We start from the raw sequence: 23241 nt of genomic DNA on the forward strand, positions 1-23241 counted from the left end.
TGGAGGCCCAGAGTATTAGAAAGACTCGCCTACAACTCCCTGTGAGTTAAAGGGGGTTCCTGGTTTAGTATGTCTCTCCAGGGCTAGCTAAGGATGGAAACCCGGGGCTTGTCATATGCTACCCAAAACTATCAGGGAGGAACACACCTGCAGCTCCCTGGTGTAGAAACTTTTCAGTCACTCCATACTGCTTAGTAATCCCCTTACACAAAGGGAATGCAAAAGGCCGGTACTTTATAAGAACGCGGGATCTAGACGCCACACTTGGCGAAATCGGAGCCTGATCATCTCAAGCATCTGCCAGCTAACTCTGCTTTGCTTCAGAACACTTACTCTGTCCATCTCTTCATCTGCTGCACGTCTTGCGAAGAAATAAACAACGGCCTTCTGATGACATCCCTTTGAGTCTTGGAAAGGATGTTTGTCTGAATCATTCCTTTAAACAGAAAACAAAAATCCAGACTCAGCCTTAAGAAAGGAATGTTTAAAATATTTATTTAGGGTGCTGGAGAGATGGCTTAGCAGTTAAACGCTTGCCTGTGAAGCCTAAGGACCCTGGTTCAAGGCTCAGTTCCCCAGGTCCCACGTTAGCCAGATGCACAAGGGGGCGCACGCGTCTGGAGTTCATTTGCAGAGGCTGGAAGCCCTGGCGCGCCCATTCTCTCTCCTTCTATCTGTCTTTCTCTCTGTCTGTCACTCTCACATAAATAAATAAACTCCAGACACATGCGCCATCTTGTGCATCTGGCTTACGTGGGTCCTGGGGAATCGAACCTAGGTCCTTTGGCTTTGTTGGTAAGTACCTTCCCAGCTAAGCCATCTCCCCAGCCTTGACACCAAATCTTTAAGTCAGAGAGTGAATGTGAAGAGTAAGAATATCCAGATAAGCAAGACGGCACCCTGGAATCCTCCCTGTTGACTAGCTGTCAGGAAGCTGGAAAGAGCTACGCAGCATGTAGTATAGCCTTTTGGGAGAGAGGAATCATCAATGGTGTCAAACAGCAGTGAACACTGCAAGCCTTAAGACTGGCCAGCCAGACCAAATGCACCAACTGGTGCAATAGTGGCATGTCTGTTATGGGGGAAAACAATAGCTCTGTAATTAGACTAGAGGCCCTCTGCATGGGAGGGAATATATGTCTGGTACTGAAAACCTAGTCAAATGCCGATGGCTGGGGAGGTCATGAGTCCTAGGGGAGTAACACCTGCTGTTGTCTGGTTAAATGCATATATTATTCTCACCAAACTGCCCTCTATGCACCTTTCGTAATGTTTATACTCATAGAGTAATGCAACTCTCACTTTTGGTTAGTGAAGGTTCTTTTTTCAGTTAGCCATGACCACTAGGGTGATCAAAAGTCACCATGGTGCTGAAAAGAAGTGACAGAGGAATATTCAGCACTGAAGCATCCCTATCACACCCTCCAAGGCTCGGGGTCCATTGCGGAAGAGGTGGTGGAAGGAATGTAAGAGCCCAAGGAAGGGTGGGACTCCTTACAATGCACTCTTCCAGACACAAAGTGGCCTGGATGTCCATGACATCACAGTGCTTGGCATGACCTGCACAAGACCCTCAAGATGATGACATCAGCACAGAAGACGACTAATTGGAAAGAAAGAAGGGATTCAATGGAGGGTGGATTTGAGACGGGAAGAATGGGGGCAAGCGGGTAACATGGTTTATTATCTATACTTATGGAAGCTGTCAATAAAGGTTTTAAAGAGCTGGGGAGATGGCTTAGTGTTTAAGGCACTTGCGTGCTAAGCTTAAGGAACCAGGTTTCATTCCCCAATACCCACATAAGCCAGAAGCACAAGGTGGTGCATGTGTCTGGAGTTTGATTGCAGTGGGTAGAGGATCTGGTGTGCCCATTCTCTCTCTCTCAAATAAATAAATAAAATATTTTAAAAAGTCTTTTAAGCACTACCTACACAAGACCATCATAACTGGAGGAAAATATGATGACATCAATTAAAAGAGAGACTGATTAAGAGGGGGAGGGGATATGATGGACAGTGGAGTTGTGAAGGGGAAGGTGGGAAAGGGGGGAATTATCATGGTTTATCGTCTATAATTTTAAAAAGTGGAAATAAAGAAAACAATTAAGCTGGGCATGGTGGCACATGCCTGTAATCCCAGCACTCAGGAGGCAGAGGTAGGAGGATTGCTGTGAGTTCAGGCCACCCTGAGATTACATAGTGAATTCCAGGTCAGTCTGGGCTAGCGTGAGACTCTACTTTTAAAAAAAAAAAAAAAAAAACAGGGCTGGAAAGATGGCTTAGCAGTTAAACCACTTGCCTGCAAAAGCCAAAGGACCCAGGTTCAATTCCCCAGGACCCAAGTAAATCACACACATAAGGTGGCTCATCCATCTGGAGTTTGTTTGCAGTGGCTGGAGACCCTGATCCCCCATTCTCTCTATCTCTCTCTCAAATAAATAAATGAGAATAAATTAAAAAGAAAAAAAGAGGGCTGGGTATATGGCTTAGCAGTTAAAGCACTTGCCTGCAAAGCCAAAGGACCCGGGTTTGATTGCTCAGATCCCACATGTAAGACAGTTGCACAAGGTGGCACATGTGTCTGGAGTTTGTTTGCGGTGGCTGGAGACCCTGATGTGCCTGTTTTCTTTTTTTTGGTTTTTTTTTTTGAGGTAGGGTCTCACTCTAGCCCAGGCTGACCTGGAATTCACTATGGAGTCTCAGGGTGGCCTCGAACTCATGGCAATCCTCCTACCTCTGCCTCCCGAGTGCTGGGATTAAAGGCGCGCGCCACCACGCCCGGCCTTTTCTCTCTCTCTCTCTCTCTCTCTCTCTCTCTCTCTCTCTCTCTCTCTTTCTCTCGTAAAGGCAATTAAGCTGTCGCTTGTCATGGGAGTAGAGGATGGGGTGTGACAAGGAGAAAGAGACAGCATGTAAAACTGGTGGGAATGTTCTGCATCTTGCTAAGTTGTGGTGACATGCACTTACTTGTCAACACGTAACCAACTGCCCACTTGAAATGGATTTATTTCATTGTAATAAAGAAGACTCAGTGAGGGCTGGAGAGATGGCTGAGTGGTTAAGCGCTTGCCTGTGAAGCCTAAGGACTCCGGTTCAAGGCTTGATTCCCCAGGTCCCACGTTAGCCAGATGCCAGATGCACAAGGAGGCGCACGCGTTTGCAGCTGCTGGAAGCCCTGGCATGCCCATTCTCTTTCTCTCTGTCACTCTCAAGTAAATAAATAAAAGTAACAAAAATTTTTAAAAAAGACGACTCAGTGAAACAGCAAAAAGCCAACTGGATTATGCTGCATTACTGCTCAAAATTTGCCTGTGGTTTCCAGGCTTCAAAAAGAAAACAAAAAGAATGAGACATTCGCTGGACACCTTTAATCCCAGCACTCGGGAGGCAGAGGTAGGAGATCACCGTAAGTTTGAAGCCACCCTGAGACTACATAGTGAATTCCAGGTCAGCCTGGGCTAGAGTGAGACCCTACCTGGAAATCCAAAAATAAAGGAACGGGACTGTGGCTCCACAGGATTCTAGACCTGCTAAAAACTTGTGGCAATGCACATCAATGGTGCCCACTCCCACATGTACACAGTATGCTGGATCGACCCCAACACACCACATTGCCCCCCAAAAAAGCTCACCTTGGAAACTCAGCTCATAGTTCCGTGAACCTGCCTGAAACGGCACAACTCCCTTGGAATGGGACTGCTGAAAGAAAGACTCCAAGTATGAAGAGTCAATGTTGGAGCTGGGCTGGTTGCCATCCTAGGAAAATAAAAACGGAAGAAGACAGAGGTAAAGAATTGAGGGCAGGCTCGTAGGAAAAGCTCTATTGTTTCTTATATAGTTTGGCTTCTGCCATAAGATGTGATGCAACACGCAGCTTCCTTCCCAAGCGAGGCCAAAGGGACTGCCAGCAGGAAGTCATGTCACAGCCTTTTGCAGTCCCCTCCCTCACAATGCTGGGCATTAACTGACCACACACTTGGTGAGTTGCCTAAAAACCTGCAGCTCTTAGGCTGTCAAGATGGCTTAGCAGTTAAGGCACTTGTCTGTGAAGCCTAATGACCCAGAACCCACATGCGCCAGACGCCTATGGTGGCGCCTGCGTGTGGAGTTTGTTGGCAGTGGCTAGAGGCCCTGGCACACCCATTCTCTCTCTCTCTCTAATAAATAAATAAAAATAAAATATTTTTTAAATTAACTCTTTGCAATATTCCTTTTCCACTTTCCAGAAAATCCGAGCCCATCTGCACCTGCTGTTCAACAGAATCTAACACTTGACTCTTGCCTGAGACAGCATAGCACAGACCATTTTAGTCCACAGTGTTGGAGTTGGAGTGAAAACAAGTCGAGGAAGACCTTCTGCTCCTCATATAAGCTGCCTACAGAGGTGTGGGTATAAATATAAATGACCTGCCCCTGACTCTCCCTTTAACCCCAGCAGGAAGATGACTGAGGATCCAGTTGGTCATACCAAAAATGTACTTGAGGGCTGGAGGGATGGCTCACCAGTTAAAGGCACTTGCTTGCAAAGCCTGATGGCCCAGGTTCAATTCCCCAGTGCTCACATAAAGCCAGATGCACAGGTGACATAAGCCTAAGGTTGCACAGATGCACTAGGTGGCCTCAGTATCTGGAGTTTGATTGCAGTGGCTGGAGGTCCTGGTGCATCAATTCCCCCCTCCTCTCTCATAAAAAATAAAAATAAAAAAATTGGGGCTGGAGAGATGGCTTAGCAGTTAAGCACTTGCCTGTGAAGCCTAAAGACCCCAGTTCAAGGCTCAGTTCCCCAGGACCCACGTTAGCCAGATGCACAAGGGGGTGCACACATCTGGAGTTTGTTTACAGTGGCTTTAGGCCCTGGCGTGCCCATTCTCTCTCTCTCTATATATATATATGCCTCTTTCTCTCTGTGTCTGTTGCTCTCAAATAAATAAGTAAAAATAAACCACAACAAAAAAATTAAAAATTAAAAGAGTGGCTCATGTGTCTGAAGTTCGTATGTGGTGGCAGGAAGCCCTGGAACATCTCATTCTCTCAGAACTCTCTCTCTCTAATAAATAAAAGAATAATAAAATCAAATGTACTTGAACTTGGCATCAACTGAGGATATAATACAAGGGGTAAGGACTATTCAAATAGGGGCTGGAGAGATGGCTCAGCAGGCAAGAGTGCTGGATGTGCAAGCATGAGACGATGGCCTGATTTTCCATGAGTTCCATTTCCCAGCATCCAAGTAAACAGTGGGCATGGCCACACTTGGCTGTTACCCCAACCCTGTGGGGAGCAGAGACCCAAGAATCACTGGGGATTAAAGAAACAAAGACTTTCAGTCAGCCAGCCTGACCGACAAACGGGCAGTGCCATGTTCAGTGAGAAACTCCAACTCAAGTAGAAGAGAGGACACCTGACATTCTCCTCCTCTGGCCTTGGTGCTCACAGAGGACACGTGTATCTGCACACACGTGTACGTGCACACACATCACAACCACACATGCTATACAAATGTCAGGGGTGGGTTATAGTCGGAAGGCCAAGGATAAACTCCCAAAGTTGTTCTCTCTCAACCCTGTGCACTGCTCAGGTCAATTACTAGATACCTCTTCCACAGCGTGTCTCTTGTCTTTAGATGGATTCTCATTTCAGAGTGCCTTGAAGCCCACTCACAATGTAGCCCAGGCTGACCTCAAACTCACGGAAATTTTCCTGTCTCAAGTCTCTGGAATGCAGGGAGGACAGACCTGAACCAGCATATCTGGTTCTCACATAGATATGATTAAGCTATTCTTGCGTCTGGTGTCGAGCTGAGGCCAGTGATGTCTCTTGCTCATAAGTGACAAGCAAGTGACAACCTTTTGGAATGCCTCATTAATCCTTTCAGCTACCAGTAATTGAATAGCCGTACTGCGTCCCATGGTACTTGACAGTACTGCAGTTCTGATCAAATGATGTAAGGGTTGAGCCTTCAATTTCTTCTTCCACCAAACTTGAATTCAGGCCTCTGTTGCAGTAACCAGTCTTGGCTTTTTGTCTGGCCCCTCAGTTGTTGCCTTGACCTTGGCTTTGTAGAGCTGTGGCTTGTCCTTGCTCTAAGCATCACATCTCATGCCATGGACTCCTCATTTACCTGCACAGCAAATTTGTTTCTACAATGACTAAGCTTCGCTTCTGTGAACATCTACTTGATGCAAGTGAGCGACCGTCTTTAACCACTGAGCAATGTCTCCAGCCTCACCTGATGCAAATTCTACGCCTACCAGGCTCCACCCTCCTCACCTGTTGTAACTGGGTCCTAACTGCTAATGCTCAATCATTCCTTCGGATACCACATCGGGTATCCGCCCATCACTGACACAGGAAGGAGTCTGGGTCATTTTCCATACAAGGATGTGAATGGTACTTTCCAGAAAGTTCACTGTCAAGAAAATGCACTTACCCTCTGTTGGTGAGCCCTTCTGCATGCCAAGTTCCTATTAGAGAGGTTTCTAACCCAGAACTCCAAGTCACCTGATTCATTAAAAAACCCAAGCTCTGTAAGAACTAAGACCTTCAGGGCACTGTCTGAAGGCTAGAGGGGCTAGACATTCTGCTCAATATTCCAACCTGGGTCTTGGATTGAACTGGGCCACCAAGGAACTGCAAACTGAGACTATGATATACTAACCAGTATGAGAGGTTGGGCTGCTTGTTAAGTTCAAAGCTCCTAGAACAACTATTTTTATTTGACTTGACAGTCATCAAGGAAAACACTAAATCCAGGGCTCCTCCCACTTTCTCCCTTCCTTCTTTCATTTCATTTATTACTACAGGGTTCATTCGTCTGATATCAGATGCAGGGTCTCAGCAGATAGCTCAAGCTGGTATTAAACCTGCCATGTAGCTCAGGCTGACCTGAGTGCTGTGCTTACAGCCACCACCATGCCTGTGGCTAAAAGTTCTTGATGTGTTATTAGGGAACATAATCTATGAACCTCGTGCAAATTCAAATTTAAATGCCCTCTATCCACCACTGACAGTTTTTATTTCTGAGATCCTGGTGTCACTAGCATGCGACTGTTTTCCGACCTCTCTCCCCTAACTTTCTGAAAAATCACAAGTACTTATCAAAGAAACCACTGATACCTATCATTCTTTGCCTTTTACCCAAGATTGATTGCTCTAGGTATATAATATCTACTCCCACAGGCACTGGACAAAAAAACCACATCTACAGGGCTAGAGAGATGGCTTAGCTGTTAAGGCTCTTGCCTGCGAAGCCTAAGGATCCATGTTCAACTCTCTAGGTACCCCGTAAGCCAGAAGCACAAAGTAACACAAGTGCACAAGGGGGCACACGTGTCTGGAGTCTGGAGGCCCTGGTGTGCCAATTCTCTCTCTCTTTTGCATAAAAATTTTTTTAATTAAAAAAAAAGCCAGTCTGTTAGGCCTGCCTCAAAAAAAAAAAAAATCAACAGAGCTGCACACTGCTGTCATCCTTGACTTAAACATAGAAAGTATCTCCCCAGAGTTCCACATCCCAGGGTCTCCACGCGCCGCTCACCAGAACTCTGCTCCACACGGTGGGCCAGCACGGGACAGAGGAGAGCCAGAGAGCGGACCAGGACATCGGGTCTGGCCCCTACTCTATGTTGACAGGATGGCTCTGTTTGATTCTCCTTTGCTCACTTAGGTTCCTTCAAAGATTCTTTGGGGGCTGGAGAGATGGCTTAGCAGTTAAGCGCTTGCCTGTGAAGCCTAACAACCCCGGTTCAAGGCTCGATTCCCCAGGACCCACGTTAGCCAGATGCACAAGGGGGTGCACGTGTCTGGAGTTCGTTTGCAGCGGCTGGAGGCCCTGGCGCGCCCATTCTCTCTCTCTCTCTCTGCCTCTTTCTCTGTCTGTCGCTCTCAAATAAATAAAATAACAACAACAACAAAAAGATTCTTTGGTAAAATGGACCAGCTGCAAAGGACCCTACTCCCCCAAACACATGTTCCCCCTCTAGGAGACATTAGCGCAGACCTGGAGTGTTTCCCCATAGATCGTGTTTCTTTTTTTTGCTTCCGCAGCCCAGAGGCAGATTCACAGCCTGGCTTGGATCTATCTATGTAAGGGCTTACACCGGCATTCTCTTGTCCACATCTTTTGGCTCCATCCAAATAAATCTCTTGGTTTTAGTTTTATCTTTCTTTTCTCATCACTTTGATTTCATTTCCTACCCAAGATCACTCTCCTTCCTATTGTCCCATCCCCCCACCCCAGCCTCTGCCCACCTTTTTACAATGCCATGACTCAAAGGGAGACATGCATAGCGGCTAGCTCAGCTCAATCTAAAACTTCTATCCCCCATTACTGTCTCTTCTGCAGGTCAGTCTGAAATCTTCTAGTCCAGGCCTTCGCATTCATTTAAGTCTAAACTCTGGCCGAGTCCTAGTGACTTTCTACATCATATGTGGGGTTTTTTTTTTTTGGTTTTGTTTTCTTTTCCTGAGGTAGAGTCTCACTCTAGCCCAGGGTGTCCTGGAATGTACTATGTAATCTCAGGGTGGCCTCAAACTCACAATGATCCTCCAACCTCTGCCTCCCAAGTGCTGGGATTAAAGGTGTGTGCCACCACACCAGGCTCCATATGTGGTTTTGTGGGTTTTTTTAAGTTATGCCTTTATTTTTTTATATATTTTATTTTTATTTGTGAGAGAGAGAGAAAGAGAGAGAATGGGCACACAAGGGCCTATAGCCACTGCAAGCGAACTCCAGATACATGTGCCACCTTGTGCATCTGGCTTACGTGGGTCCTGGGGAATCAAATCTGGGTCATTTGGCTTCTCAGGCAAGGGCCTTAACCACTAAGCCGCCTCTCCAGCCCTCCATATGTAGTTTTAATGCTAAAGCAAATCAACACATCCTAACAATTAAATGTCCAATTATCTGAGTCTCCTAACTTCCCGCTTTCACCCTCTGCTGGCTCAGAGAAGCAATCTCTATACATTTAATACTGATATACAGAAAGCTAGCTCAAAACTCCAGCTTACAGTAGGAAAGGAGGAACATAAGGTTGACTCATATCTCATCTGTTCATCATTCCTTTTGGGAAATATGCTTTGTGAAAAATGCAAATACAGCTGTGTATCGTCTTCCCCCTCCATGTCCACTCTCCATGTGTAACCTTTAAATATTTTCTTTTATATTTATTTATTTTTTTAAAAAATTTTGCTCATTTTTATTTATTTGAGAGTGACAGAGAAAGAAAGAGGCAGATAGAGTGAGAGTAAGAGAGAGAGAATGGGCGGGCCAGGGCCTCCAGCTACTGCAAACGAACTCCAGACGCGTGCGCCCCCTTGTGCATGTGGCTAACGTGGGTCCTGGGGAATCGAGCCTCGAACCGGGGTCCTTATGCTTCACAGGCAAGCATTTAATCACTAAGCCATCTCTCCAGCCCTAAATATTTTCTTAATTGGTTTTTAACTTTTTCTCTCAAAACAGGAAGTGGGACTCACCTCTTCTCCATACTGTATCCACTTGCCAGATTTGCTCTTCCAATACCAAAGCCATTTTGTGTTAAAGACAGAGTTGGCTTGCTCTGAGACAGTTGAAGCAGTAGACATGCGTCGAACAGGGTTAACACCACAAGTCATTTTCTGAAAATCGATTTGGTGGTTTCCTATCAAAAAACTGAGAGAGAAATATATAAGGGTAACATAATGAAGTGATTTGGGCTGGAGAGATGGCTACACAGTTAAGGCACTTGCCTGCAAAGCCTAAGGACCCATGGTTCAACTCTCCTGACGCCACTAAGTCAGATGCACAAAGGTGACGCAAACTGAAGGTCACACTTGCCCACTAGGCGGCACAAGCATCTGGAATTTGATTGCAGTGGCTGAGACCCTGGCCCCTCCCAGGCACCCATCTAAAATTAAAAAATAAAATAAATAAAAGCTTTAAAAAAAAATACAATGATCTGGCTGGGCATTGTGGTGCACACCTTTAATCCCAGCACATGGGAGGCAGAGGTAGGTGGATCACTGTGAGTTCAAGGCCACCCTGAGATTACATAGGGAATTCCAGGTCACCCTGGGCTACAGTGAGACCCTACCTTAAAAAAAAACAAAAAAAGGGGGCTGGAGAGATAGCTTAGCGGTTAAGCGCTTGCCTGTGAAACCTAAAGACCCTGGTTCAAGGCTCGATTCCCCAGGACCCACATTAGCCAGATGCACAAGGGGGCGCATGCATCTGGAATTTGTCTGCAGTAGCTGGAAGCCCTGGCACACCCATTCTCTCTCTCTGCCTCTTTCTCTGTCTGTCGCTCTCAAATAAATAAACCAAAAAATAAAAAATAAAAAACCATGGTACCAAACTGCCTGTACTTGCAGAGTAGAAAACTAAAAAAATAAAAGAAAAGAAAAAGAAAAAAGAAAGAGGGCTGGAGGGATGGCTTAGCAGTTAAGGCATTTCCCTGCAAAGCCAAAGGCCCACAGTTTGATTCCCCAGGACCCACGTAAGCCAGATGCACAAGGGGACTCATGCATCTGGAGTTCGTTTGCAGTGGCTGGAAGCCCTGGTGCTCCCATTTTCTCCCCCTCTCTCTCTCTCTCACTCTCTCTCTGTCAAATACATAAATAAACAAAAATATAAAAAAAAGAAAAGAAAATACACACAAGACCATCATAAGAGGAGGACAAGACCATGACATCAAAATAAAAGAGAGACTGATTGAGATGGGGAGGGGATATGATGGAGAATGGAATTTCAAAGGGGAAAGTCAGGGGAGGAGGGAGGGTACTACCATGGGATACTTCGTATAATCATGGAAAATGTTAATAAAAATTGAGAATAAATAAATAAATAATAACACCCCCACACACACACACAAAAAGAAAATATAATGATCTGATTCTGACCTTCCCTACTGAGACCAGAGAATTAAAATTTTAGAGCTGAAATAAGTAGAACTATAGAACTTTAAGTTTCCTTCCTTCTTTTTTTTCAAGGTAGGGCCTCACTCTAGCCCAGGCTGACCTGGAAATCACTCTGTAGCCTTCCTTCTTATTTAAAAACTATTTTTTTTCTTTTTTTTTTTTAATTTTTTTGTTCATTTTTTATTTATTTATTTGAGAGCGACAGACATAGAGAGAAAGACAGATGGAGAGAGAGAGAGAGAGAATGGGCGCGCCAGGGCTTCCAGCCACTGCAAACGAACTCCAGACACGTGCGCCCCCTTGTGCATCTGGCTAACGTGGGACCTGGGGAACTGAGCCTCGAACCGGGGTCCTTAGGCTTCACAGGCAAGCGCTTAACCACTAAGCCATCTCTCCAGCCCTAAAAACTATTTTTATTGTCTTGTATGTATTGTCACATGTGTGTGGGTACACATATATGTACATATGGTGGCCTAATATATTATTCTTCAGCTAACATCCACCTTGATGGTGTGTGTGTGTGTGTGTGTGTACACGCTCACACTCATGACTGCATATGTATGTGGAGGACAGAGGTCAACATTGTGTTGTCTTCCTTAATTGCTCTCCACCTTAATTTTGTTTAAAATAGTTTTATTTATTTATTTGAGAGAGAGAGAGAGAGAGAATGGGCATGCCAGGGCATCTAGCCACTGCAGACGAACTCCAGATGCATGCGCCACCATGTGCTTCTGGCTTACATGGGGCCTGGGGAATTGAACCTCAGTCCTTAGGCTTCGCAGGCAAGCACCTTAGCCTCTAAGCCATCTCTCCAGCCCTCCACCTTACTGTTTAAGACAACATCTCTAGTTGAACATAAAGCTCACCAAGTCAGCTAGACACACCAGCCAGAAAACCCCAGGGATCCTCCTGTTTCTGCCTTCCTAGACCTGGAATTATGATTTGACTGAACTGACCAGCCAGTAAGCCCCAGGGATCAGCACGTGTCCGCCTCTCCGGCTTTGGGATCTCCAGTGCACTACCCTGCCCAGCTTTTTACTTGAGTGCTAAGGCTCTTATGTTTGCATAGCAAGCACTTTACTAACTAAGTGATCTCCCTAGCCCATGTCTTTTTACTTGTTGTTGTTGTTTGCTTGTTTTTTGTTTTATGGTGCTGAATGGGAACTGAACCTGTTTTCTTTCTACAGCTACAGACCTTCCACATAAAAGAAAAACTTAAATATTAAGCCAGGAGTGGTGGCACATGCCTTTAATCCCAGCACTCAGGAGGCAGAGGTAGGAGGATCGCTGTGAGTTTGTTTGAGGCCACCCTGAGACTCCATAGTGAATTCCAGGTCAGCTTGAGCTAGAGTGAGACCCTATCTCACAAAATCAAAAGAAGAGAAAAACTTAAATATAGACAGGTAGCTTATCTATAGCACATATTTAATAGTTTCTTAACATGCATTCTTTCCTTCAAGAAATATCTCAAAATTGTCCACAAAGCAAGTAATTGGCTCAATGTTGGAAAATGAGTTAGGAAATCACTCTTTAAAGAATACCATTTATTGGGGCTGGAGGGATGGCTTAGCGGTTAAGGCATTTGCCTGCAGAGCCAAAGGACCTTGGTTCGATTCCCCAGGACCCATGTAAGCCAGATGCACAAGGTGGCGCATGCATCTGGAGTTCGTTTGCAGTGGCTGGATGCCCTGGTGCGCCCATTCTCTCTCCCTCTCTCTGCCTCTTTCTCTCTGTCTCTCAAATAAATAAATAAAAATAAAGTAAAAAAAATTTTTAAAAGAATACCATTTATTGTTATTTAAATGCGTAACAACATTTCTAATTAATTTATTAATTTATTAATTAATTAATTTATTTGAGAGCGACAGACACAGAGACAAAAACAGATAGAGGGAGAGAGAGAGAATGGGTGCACCAGGGCTTACAGCCTCTGCAAACGAACTCCAGATGCGTGCGCCCCCTTGTGCATCTGGCTAACGTTGGACCTGGGGAACCGAGCCTCGAACCGGGGTCCTTAGGCTTCACAAGCAAGCGCTTAACCGCTAAGCCATCTCTCCAGCTCACAACATTTCTTTTTTGCTTTGTTTTGTTAAAATAGGGTCTCAACAAAATTCTAGCTCAGCTGACCTGGAACTCACTTTGTAGCTCCAAGCTGCCCTCAAATTCATGACAATCCTCCTGCTTCTGCCCCTCAATTGCTAGGATTAAAGGTGTGCACCACCACACCCAGCAAAAGAATTTTCATAATAAGATATTATCTTTCCCTCTTGCCTTCATATTTTTATGAGTATATGATAATTTCCTAGTTATGAAAATCCAACTGTCTTCTATTAAGTCAAATATTAAAGTAACTTACAAAAATATAAAACCATGTCATGCTTCTCTAAAGAACTTTTGGTTTTAGAAAATAGTTATTGTGGGCTGGAGAGATGGCTTAGCAGTTAAGGTGCTTGCCTGCGAACCCTGAGGACTCATGTTCAAATCTCCAGATCCCATGTAAGCCAGACACACAAGGTGACACAAGCACGCAAGGTCACACATGCACACCAGGTGGTACACGCACGTGGAGTTCAATTACAGTGGCTGGAGGCCCTGGCACACCAGTTCTTGCTCTTCCTCTCTCTTTCTCTTGCCTTCTCACTCTCTCTTATTAAAAAAAAAAAAAAAAAAAAGCCCAACAGTGGCACATCTGTTATGGGGGAAACCAACCACCCTCAAATTTGACTGGAGGTCAGCTCCATGGGACAGAATATATCCCTGATACTGAAAACCTACAACAGGGGGAGTCATGAGTCCTAGGAATGTAACATCTGCTGTTGTCTGGCTAAAAGTATATACTATGCTCACCAAACTGCCCAGTAAGCACTTCTGTTAACATTCATACCCATATATTAATTCTACTCTCACTTTTGGCTACAGAACGTTCTCTTTTCAGATGGCAGTGACCTTGGGATGACTCAGAAGGCACCATGGTGCTGAGAAGAAGTGACAGAGGAGTGCTCAGCACTGAAATATCACAATGACACCTTCCAAGGCTCAGGGTCCATTGCGGAAAAGGTGGCGGAAAGAATGTAAGAGCCAAAGTAAGGGTAGGACTCCTTATAACATGCTCCTCCAGAAACAATATGGCCTGGATATCCATGACCTCACAGTGCCTGACACTACTTACACAAGATCATCAAAATAGGAAGATAAGATCATGACATCAAAATAAAAGAGAGACTGACTGAGAGGGAGAAGGCATATGATGGAGAGTGGAGTTTGAAATGGGAAAGTGGGGAGAGGGAGGGAATTACCATGGGATATTATTTAAAATTATGGAAGTTGTCAATAAAAAATTATTTTTAAAAACCTGTCTGTTAAGCTTGCCTCAAAAAAAGAAAAAAAAAAAGAAAATAGTTATTATTATAGCTACCTACATGATATGTAATTATAACTCAATTGTATGGAGATGTCATTTATGTTACATGTAGTAAATTTATTGTTGTCAGATTTTTGGTTTTCCAAGGTAGGGTCTCACTCTAGTCCAGGTTGACCTGAAATTCATTATGTATTCTCAGGCTGGTCTCTTAAATGCTGGGATTAAAGTTGTGTGCCAGGGCTGGAGAGATGGCTTAGCAGTTAAGCTCTTGCCTGTGAAGCCTAAGGACCCCGGTTCAAGGCTCAACTCCCCAGGACCCACGTTAGCCAGATGCACAAGGGAGAGCATGCATCTGGAGTTTGTTTGCAGTGGCTGGAGGCCCTGGCGTGCCCATTCTCTCTCTCCTCTCCCTTTCTCTCTCTGTTGCTCTCAAATAGATAAATAAAAATATTTAAGGTGTGTGCCACTTCAACCAGCTATTGTGGTCATTTTTAAATGAGTTAGTAATTTGATTTTTCTCAGTCATACTTTTTTTAAACATGTGATCCAGTCTGGCCCAGAACTCAATATGTGGCTGAGGATAACATTAAACTTCTGATCCTCCTACCTCCACCTCTTAAGTGCTGGGATTACAGACTTGCATTGCCATACTCAACTAGTCTTATTTATTCATGTATTTGGTTTTCCGAGGTCTCAGGGTGGCCTCGAACTCACAGCGATCCTCCTACCTCTGTCTCCCAAGTGCTGGGATTAAAGGCATGCGCCACCACGCCCAGCTAAACTTTTTGTTTGTTTGTTTGGTTTTTTGTTTTTTTGCTCAGGCTGACCTGGAATTCACTATGGAGTCTCAGGGTGGCCTCAAACTCATGGTGATCCTCCTACCTCTGCCTCCCCAGTGCTGGGATTAAAGGTGTGAGCCACCACGGCCGGCTAAATCTGGACTTTTAATATGATAAATACAGATAGCCAGATTTCACATAGACAGATCCCCAATATATTTTAAGGGTGTTAACAGTCTTGAGATGAAAATTTGAGAATTGCACTCTAAGAAAGTATTCTTAGATCAGTCTCAGGCAGGAATAATTTGAACACCAGAGAATATTTGATAATACCTGTAGACAATTTCATTATCACAAGGGGCAGTTGTGGGAACGCGGGGGATGGCATGGACAGAAGCCAAATGCACTACTAAACATTCCCCCACAACAAAGAATTTTCTGGCCCCAAATGTCAATTGCTTCAAGGCTGAGAAACTGGAATATATATTAGAGCATATACGCTGTAACAGTATAGCACAGTATATGGCTGTTGCTACCCTCTAGTGGCGTAGTGGCAGAATGCAGCAACACAGGCTCTCCACTGCTGAATTCCGCAGATGAAAAATATGGAATTTCCCGCTGAACAACGAACAAATGTGGCTGTGTATCTATCATCTGTGACAGCCCTGGAAGAAGCAGCAATGCAAAGCATCCACTCATCTACCTCTAAAAGCAGAAACAGAGCACATAAAGAGAGCCGGGCATGGTGGCACACACCTTTAATCCCAGCACTCAGGAGGCAGAGGTAGGAGGACCGCCATGAGTTTGAGGCCACCCTGAGACTACATAGTGAATTCCAGGTCAGCCTGGGCTAGAGTGAGACTCTACCTCGAAAAAACAAATAAGCTCTTGCTGCTATCCCTTCCCCACCATGCGGGATTGTGTGTCCCTTAGAACTGTGAGCCAGAGTAAACTTTTTCATTACTTAAAAAATAAATAAATAAACCAGGCATGGTGGCGCATGCCTTTAATTCCAGCACTCGGGAGGCAGAGGTAGGAGGATCACTGTGACTTTGAGACTACCCTGAGATGACATAATGAATCCAGGTTAGCCTGAGCTACAGTGAGAATCTACCTCAAAGAAACAAAATAAATAAAGAAATAAAAAAAAAAAAAAGAAAGCAAAGGGCTGGAGAGGTGGTTTAGTCGTTAAGGCTCTTGCCGGCTAAGTGTAAGAACCCAGGATCGACTCCCCAGCACGCACATAAGCCACACCCACAGGGAGACACATGTGCAGAAGATAACGCATGCAAACAAGGTGGCACGTGTGTCTGGAGTTAGATTGCAGTGGCTAGAGGCCATGGCATGACAACTCTCTGTCTCTCAAATAAACAAATAAAAATAAAATATTGAAAAGAATAGCCGGGCAGAGGGAGGAGGATCACTGTAAATTCAAGGCCACCCTGAGAATACAGAATGAATCCAGCCTGGGCTAGAGTGAGACCGTACCTTGAAAAACAAACAAAAAAAGAATAGCCGGGCACAGTGATACACGCCTTTAACCCCAGTATTCAGGAGGCAAAGGTAGGAGGATCGCTGTGAGTTTGAGGTCAGCCTGAGACAACATAATGACATCCAGGTCAGCCTGGGCTAGAGTGAGACCCTACCTTAAAAACCAAAAAAAAGAAAAAGAAAAAAAGTAGAAAAGGAGCTGGAGAGATGGCTTAGTGATTAAGGCACTTGCCTGCAAAACCTAATGACCAGGGTTTTGTGTCCCCAGTACCCACATAAAGCCAGATATACAAGATGGTGCATGCATCTGGAGTTCATTTACAGTGGCTGAAATCCCTGGAGTGCCCATTCTCTCTGTCTGTGTTTCTTCTCTCTCTCTACTTGCAAATAAACACATAATTAAATATATATATGTATTTTGCGGGGTTCGAGGTAGGGTCTCACTCTAGCTGGCTGGCCTGAAAGCCCCAGGGATTTTCCTGTCTCCACCCCACATTCCCCCCAGTGCTGGGATTGCATACCAGGCTTCTCCTCAAAGATGCATTCTGAGGATCCTACTTCATGCGCACGGCAAACACTTTGCCAACTGAGCTATCTTGGCTACAGCCCTCATTTAGTGCTTTTGATAACGATGAGCTGTTACAAATATGAATTGACTTCTGAACTCTTTTCCCGTAAGACTCACCAACAGATATCCACTCAAGAATCATGTCCACTGTTGATTTCATTGGAGTTTGCAAACGTTTACACAATCACTAGCTCTAGCCAGCTGGGAATGCCCACTGGCCTACACTCCACTTTCTTCTGATGGTGTGGTGGCACCCCGGAAGCCAGAGAAAAGCCACCAACTTACTTTTGGTTTTGGGGATCACAATAGGCCTGCTCGATTTTCTCCATGTCCCCGAAGTCTGTCCAAGTGCTTGACATCAGCACCTGCCACCGGTAAGGCAGGTGGAAGTGGATTTTGTTGCAGTTCCCTGCAAAGACACAGAGACGTCTAATTTGGGGGTTCTAACCCATTCAACCAAGTTCACCACTGACTTTGCCCAGCCTGCCTGGCATTTCTCATGTGTTCTTTACTCGTCCTGGTCCCTATATGGATTTCCCCATACCCTCTACCTACTTCAAAACAAAATGGCATTACAGGCGGACCTGCTTGAGACTCACATGATTCAAAAGTACAAAGCCCACCTGAGAATCCACACCACACACCCATTAGAACGACTGTCACCAAAGAGAAGGATGACTGCAACCCAAGCCTGAGGACTTGAGTTTGATCCTTAGTCCCCCACATAAAAAGCTGGAACGGCCAGGCATGGTGGTGATGAATGTCTGTGAAGGACTCAGGAACCAGAGGGACGCCATGACAGGCTTCAGAGTCACCAGTAGGCCTAAGTTTCTGTTTCCCGGCAAGGTTTAAATAAGAATTTAACAGTTACTGAAAAAAAACCACACACTGCTTATGCCATACATTTCTATGGTCATAAGATAAGTTGCTTAAGTTCCTCAAACACAGATAGCCAAATCACAATAAAGGTTACCTAATCTGCTTGAAACTCCCCTAGTCCCCTGCCCACCAGCTCTGCCCCCCAGCATCCTAAGCCTATCAGAAAAATGCAAGTGCAGTTACTGCTTAAATTGACCAATCATGTAACCATTCCCCTACTTGTCCCTACTTCTTTGTTCAAATCCCCATAAAAATCCTGCTCCCCTGCTGCTCAGGGCTCTTGTACGGATCCACTACGCTGAAGTCAAGAGTCCGAGCTTAAGCCCGAAATAAAGCTCCTTGCTTTTGCATACGTGTTTGGTTCTCCTTGGTGGTCACTGGGGGTGCCGAGAACTGGGCATAGCAGTCTATAGTCCCAGCACTCGGGAAGCTTAGGTAGGAGAATCACCATGAGTTTGAGGCCAGCCTGGGTTACAGAATGAGTTCTAGTTCAGCCTAGGCTAGAGTGAGACCTTGGCTTAGCAGTTAAGGTGCTTGCCTGTGAAGCCTAAGGACTCATGTTCAACTCTCCAGATCCCATGTAAGCCAGATGCAAAATGGTGAGGCAAGTGCAAGATCACACATGCCCACTAGATGGCTCAAGTATCTGGAGTTCAATTTCAGTGGCTGAGGCCCTGGCATACAAATTCTCTCTCTCTAAAAAAATATAAATAAATAAATAAGCTCTAAGTAGCCGGGCATGGTAGTGCACACCTTCAATCCCAGCACTCTGGAGGCAGAGGTAGGAGGATCACTGTGAGTTCGAGGCCACCCTGAGACTAGATAGTGAATTCCAAGTCAGCCTGGGCTGTAGTGAGACTCTACTTTGAAAAAACAAAACAACAATAACAACAAAAAGCTCTAAGCAATCCTTCAGAACCCATGTGAAAAGCTGGAAGTCACAGCAGGCTTCTGTAATCTCAGCATGCTAATGGCCAGTATGGGAGGCAGACTGGAGAATTTCCTGGAAGCTCTTGGCAAGCCCAGCAAAAAGAACAGCAGAGAGAAATCCAGAGAAACTCTGCCTCAAATGAGGCAGAATAGCAAATATGGACTCAAAAGTTGTACTCTGACCTCCACACAAACATGCCTTGGCACACATTCCTGCGTGCATGCACACACTTACACATATACATCTTCACCAGCAGAACAAAGGCTAGAGAGAGGAAAAGAGAACAAGAGGAAAAAGAGGGAACAAAGGGTTACCTCACGATACACCAATTCTACACCTTAGTACTTAACTCAAAAGAAGTCAAGAAAGGGCTGAAGAGATGGCTTAGCAGCTAAGGTGTTTGCCTGCGAAGCCAAAGGACCCAGGTTTGATTCCCCAGGACCCATGTAAGCCAGATGCACAAGGGGCACATATGTCTGGAGTTCGTTTGCAGTGGCTATAGGCCCTGGCGTGCCCATTCTCTCTCTGTCTGTCTTTCTCTTCTCTCTGTCTGTTTGCAAATAAAAGAATAAAAAGATTAGTTGGTAAATGTATAGACTATGCTTATCAAACTGCCCAGTAAGCACTTCTCTTGATGTTCATACCCTTATATTAATGCTACTCTCACTTTGGGTAGAGAATCTTCTCTTTTCAGATGGCAGTGACCTTGAGACGACTCAGAAGGTATCATGGTGCTGGAAAGAAGTGATCAGAGTGCTCAGTACTGTAATATCTCTATCACACCTTCCAAGGCTCAGGGTCTAATGCAGAAGAGGTGGCAGAAAGAAGGTAAGAGCCAAAGGAAGGGTAGGACTCCTTACAACCTGCTCCCCCCAGACACAAAATGGCCTGGACATCCATGACCTCACAGTACCTGTCACTACCTACACAAGACCATCATAATAGGAGGAAAAGATGATGACATCAAAATAAAAGAGAGACTGATTGAGATTGGGAGGGGATAGGATGGAGAATGGAGTTTTAAAGGGGAGTGGGGGGAGGGAGGGTATTACCATGGGATATTTTTTATAATCATGGAAGTTGTTAATAAAAATTTGGAAAGAAAAAAGAAAAGATTAGCCAGGCGTGGTGGCTCATGCCTTTAAAACAAAAGAAGAAGAAGAAGAAGTAAAGAAAGAAAGTCTTGAAAACATACTGATGGTGTCTGTGTTCATAGCAATATTATTCACAATGGCCAAAAGTTATTTTATAGAAATAAACTTACACTGGGCATGGTGGCACACAACATTAATCCCAGCACTTAGGAGGCAGATGTAGGATTGCTGTGAGTTCAAGGCCACCCTGAGACTACTGAGTGAATTTCAGGTCAGCCTGGGCTACAGCGAGACCCTACCTCGAGAAACCAAAATAAAAAAATAAATTAGACTTACTAAGTTGACATCCCTGAAGCAGATAGTCTGGACAAATTTCCTTTGAGCCATGATCATCCATCCTAGATGATGAGGAACCTGTGCTATGGGACGTGAAATCTGTAATAGAAAACAAGGATGCATGTTTGCTGCTCTTCCCATTTTAAGCCAAAAATGAAGGCATCTGGTCTCATAATGAGAGAAGTATCTGGAATTGGGTGCCATGTTCAAGAAAATTCCTGGGATTTGTCTGTTGCTCCCGAGAGTCTAGCCACCCTTAAATAGAATGAGTCATGGACATGGGGTGCCATGAATGTCATACTTATTAAACTTTTCCAGTTTTTAATACAGCAACTCCTAGTGTCGTGTGGTTAAGCAGTGTCCTTCCCTGTGCACCCAGAACATGGGAGTCAGCCCCCCTCCCTGGCCCCTGTCAAGTGACTTACTCTGATCAGAGACTGGAGTCCCCCTCGAGAGCCCACTTGGAGGGCTCACAGCGGTGTGGGCAGACTTCTGGCCAGGAGTCCCAGGAGCTGCGGCCTTGTGGCTCGGGGAAGGTAGAGGTGACTGCGGCAGTCCGCTGGTCTGTGCGGGAGCAGTAGGCGAGGCTGGAACCTGGCCTCTCAAATTCTGACCCCCAGAGTACAATGCCTCTTTGCCCCTGGTGACCGCCGCTTTTAAGCCAAAGCCAGTGGCACCAGCTGCATCAACTTTGGGAATTTCATCCAGAATTTGACTAGAGCCATTCGATACGCTGTGCACAGATGGACCAGCCCAGACTGGGGTTCCTCGGTATTTACCATTCAGGAATGTCACCCCAGGGTCATCATCTGTGTTTCTGCTAGTGGTCTGAGGGTCCCAGGGAGAAGCTGAGCTATTCTGATAGCTGCTAGGTACTGTCCTTTCTCTCTGACCATTGACTGTGGCTCTGTAATTTGAAGACCTTGTGGATTTCCCATCCATAGCAACCCCGTCAGCAAAACCGCTTGTGCCCTTGAGGTCTGTGGAAATCATGCCTTTTCTGATGGGTGCAGCCTCACGTGCCGGTATAGAATCAAGAGAGGCGGCCGTGGCAGCTCGACTTGGGCTTGATTCCGAATGATTTCTATAGAAGGGGCCATCCAGACCCCCATTCTCGGAAAACTTCTGGCTGCCTCCCATTGGGCCAGGTCCTCCAAGACCGGCCACCTTAGATGAGACTGAGGACGGCTGAGCGTGGTCTTGACTCCCGAGGTACTTGAACTTGTAGGTGAGGTCTCCTACGGGCTTGTCATCCAGGAGCTCCTCGCATCCGGTCCTGTCTGGGCTGGACCTCTGAGAAGCTGAGGCGGCTGGAAGAAATTCGTGGCTGCCGTGAAAGAATCGATCTCTGCTTTTGCTCCTACCTCTGGCTGCGCCTCGACGATGCGCGCTAGGACCTGGAAAGACAAAACCAAAGTGGGAAGATTGGGGCTCTTGACACTGAGTTCCTGCTGCTCTTTCCGCCCCTCTGTCACGTCCTATCATGTGAGCCGTATCCTGAACTCATACCTACAAATCAAATGATGAAACGAGAATCTCAAGTCCAAGAGGAACCTTCTAAGGTGCATGGACCTGGTGCCCTTTGGCTGCCCACCAGGACTCGGAAGGAACCCCAGTCCCCTCCATCCCCTGGTTCTGATTCATATAGCGAATGGAGCGCTGGAATGGGGCAAGTTAGAGGCCACAACTCATTTAGAGCCTGCCTGTACTGTAAGATGGGTATATCTGACTGAGCATATACAGCACTTAAACCAGGAAAAAAGGAACTATATGCTTAAGCCATGATTTCATTTAAACTATAAAAATTTTCAGAGTTATTCATCTAGACCCCAGGGTACAAGCTTACCATCAAAAGTCAGAATTGGGGCTGGAGAGATGGCTTAGCGGTTAAGCGCTTGCCTGTGAAGCCTAAGGACCCCGGTTCGAGGCTCGGTTCCCCAGGTCCCACGTTAGCCAGATGCACAAGGGGGCGCACGCGTCTGGAGTTCGTTTGCAGTGGCTGGAATCCCTGCGCACCCATTCTCTCTCTCTCCCTCTATCTGTCTTTCTCCCTATGTCTGTCGCTCTCAAATAAATAAATAAAAATAGAACAACAACAACAAATAATTTAAAGGAGTGCCACCACACGTGGCTAAGCCTTTAAAAAAAAAAAAGTCAAAATTGACAGAGGCTGGTAAGATGGTTCAGCAGTTAATGGCACTTACTTTCAAAGCCTGTCTTCCCAGGTTCAAATCTCCAGCACTCAGGAAAAGCCAGAGGCAAAAAGCAGAACAAGCATCTGGGCATGTGTTCGCAGAAGCAAAAGACCCTGGACCTTCACCTCCTCCTCCCCCACACATGTGCAAATAAGTAAACAAAAATATTTTTAGCCGGGCATGGTGGTGCCTGCCTTTAATCCCAGCACTTGGGAGGCAAAGGTAGGAGGATCACTGTCAGTTCAAGGTCACCCTGAGACTACATAGCCCAGGTCAGCCTGGGCTAGAGTGAAACCCTACCTCAAAAGAAAAAAAGAAAAAAAAAGCGAAAATCAGCCGGGCATAGTGGCGCACACCTTTAATTCCAACACTCAGGAGGTAGAGGTGGGAGATTGATATGAATTTGAGGCCAACCTAGAACTACAGAATTCCAGATCAGCCTGGGCTAGAGTAAGACCCAACCTGGAAAAGAAAGAGGAAAGCAGTCAAAAGAGATGGCTTAGTGGTTAAGCATTTGCCTGTGAAGCCTAAGGACCCCGGTTCAAGGCTTGATTCCCAGGACCCACGTAAGCCAGATGCACAAAGTGGCATATGTGTCTGGAGTTCATTTGCAGAGGCTGGAGGCCCTGGTGCACCCATTTTCATTCTCATTCTCTCCCTCTCTTTCTCTCTCTCTATCAAATAAATAAATATAAACAACAAAAAAAAATTTTAAAC

The 23241-nt window shown here is 45.5% G+C and overlaps 1 protein-coding gene across 1 annotated transcript in view; it reads right to left on the minus strand.

Annotated features, from left to right (window-relative positions):
- Window positions 1-23241, minus strand: part of Zc3hav1 (zinc finger CCCH-type containing, antiviral 1) — a 78450-nt gene that overhangs the window by 19610 nt on the left and 35599 nt on the right. Inside the window, exons 4-9 of the mRNA XM_045160397.1 lie at window positions 20755-21726; window positions 20330-20428; window positions 17375-17498; window positions 9472-9646; window positions 3633-3756; window positions 334-436 (exon numbers count right to left, since the gene is read on the minus strand). Coding sequence (XP_045016332.1) covers window positions 334-436; window positions 3633-3756; window positions 9472-9646; window positions 17375-17498; window positions 20330-20428; window positions 20755-21726 — 1597 coding nt within the window. The remainder of the gene's footprint in view (window positions 1-333; window positions 437-3632; window positions 3757-9471; window positions 9647-17374; window positions 17499-20329; window positions 20429-20754; window positions 21727-23241) is intronic.

This window comes from Jaculus jaculus, chromosome 10 (assembly GCF_020740685.1).
Source record: "Jaculus jaculus isolate mJacJac1 chromosome 10, mJacJac1.mat.Y.cur, whole genome shotgun sequence".
NCBI lineage: Eukaryota > Metazoa > Chordata > Mammalia > Rodentia > Dipodidae > Jaculus > Jaculus jaculus.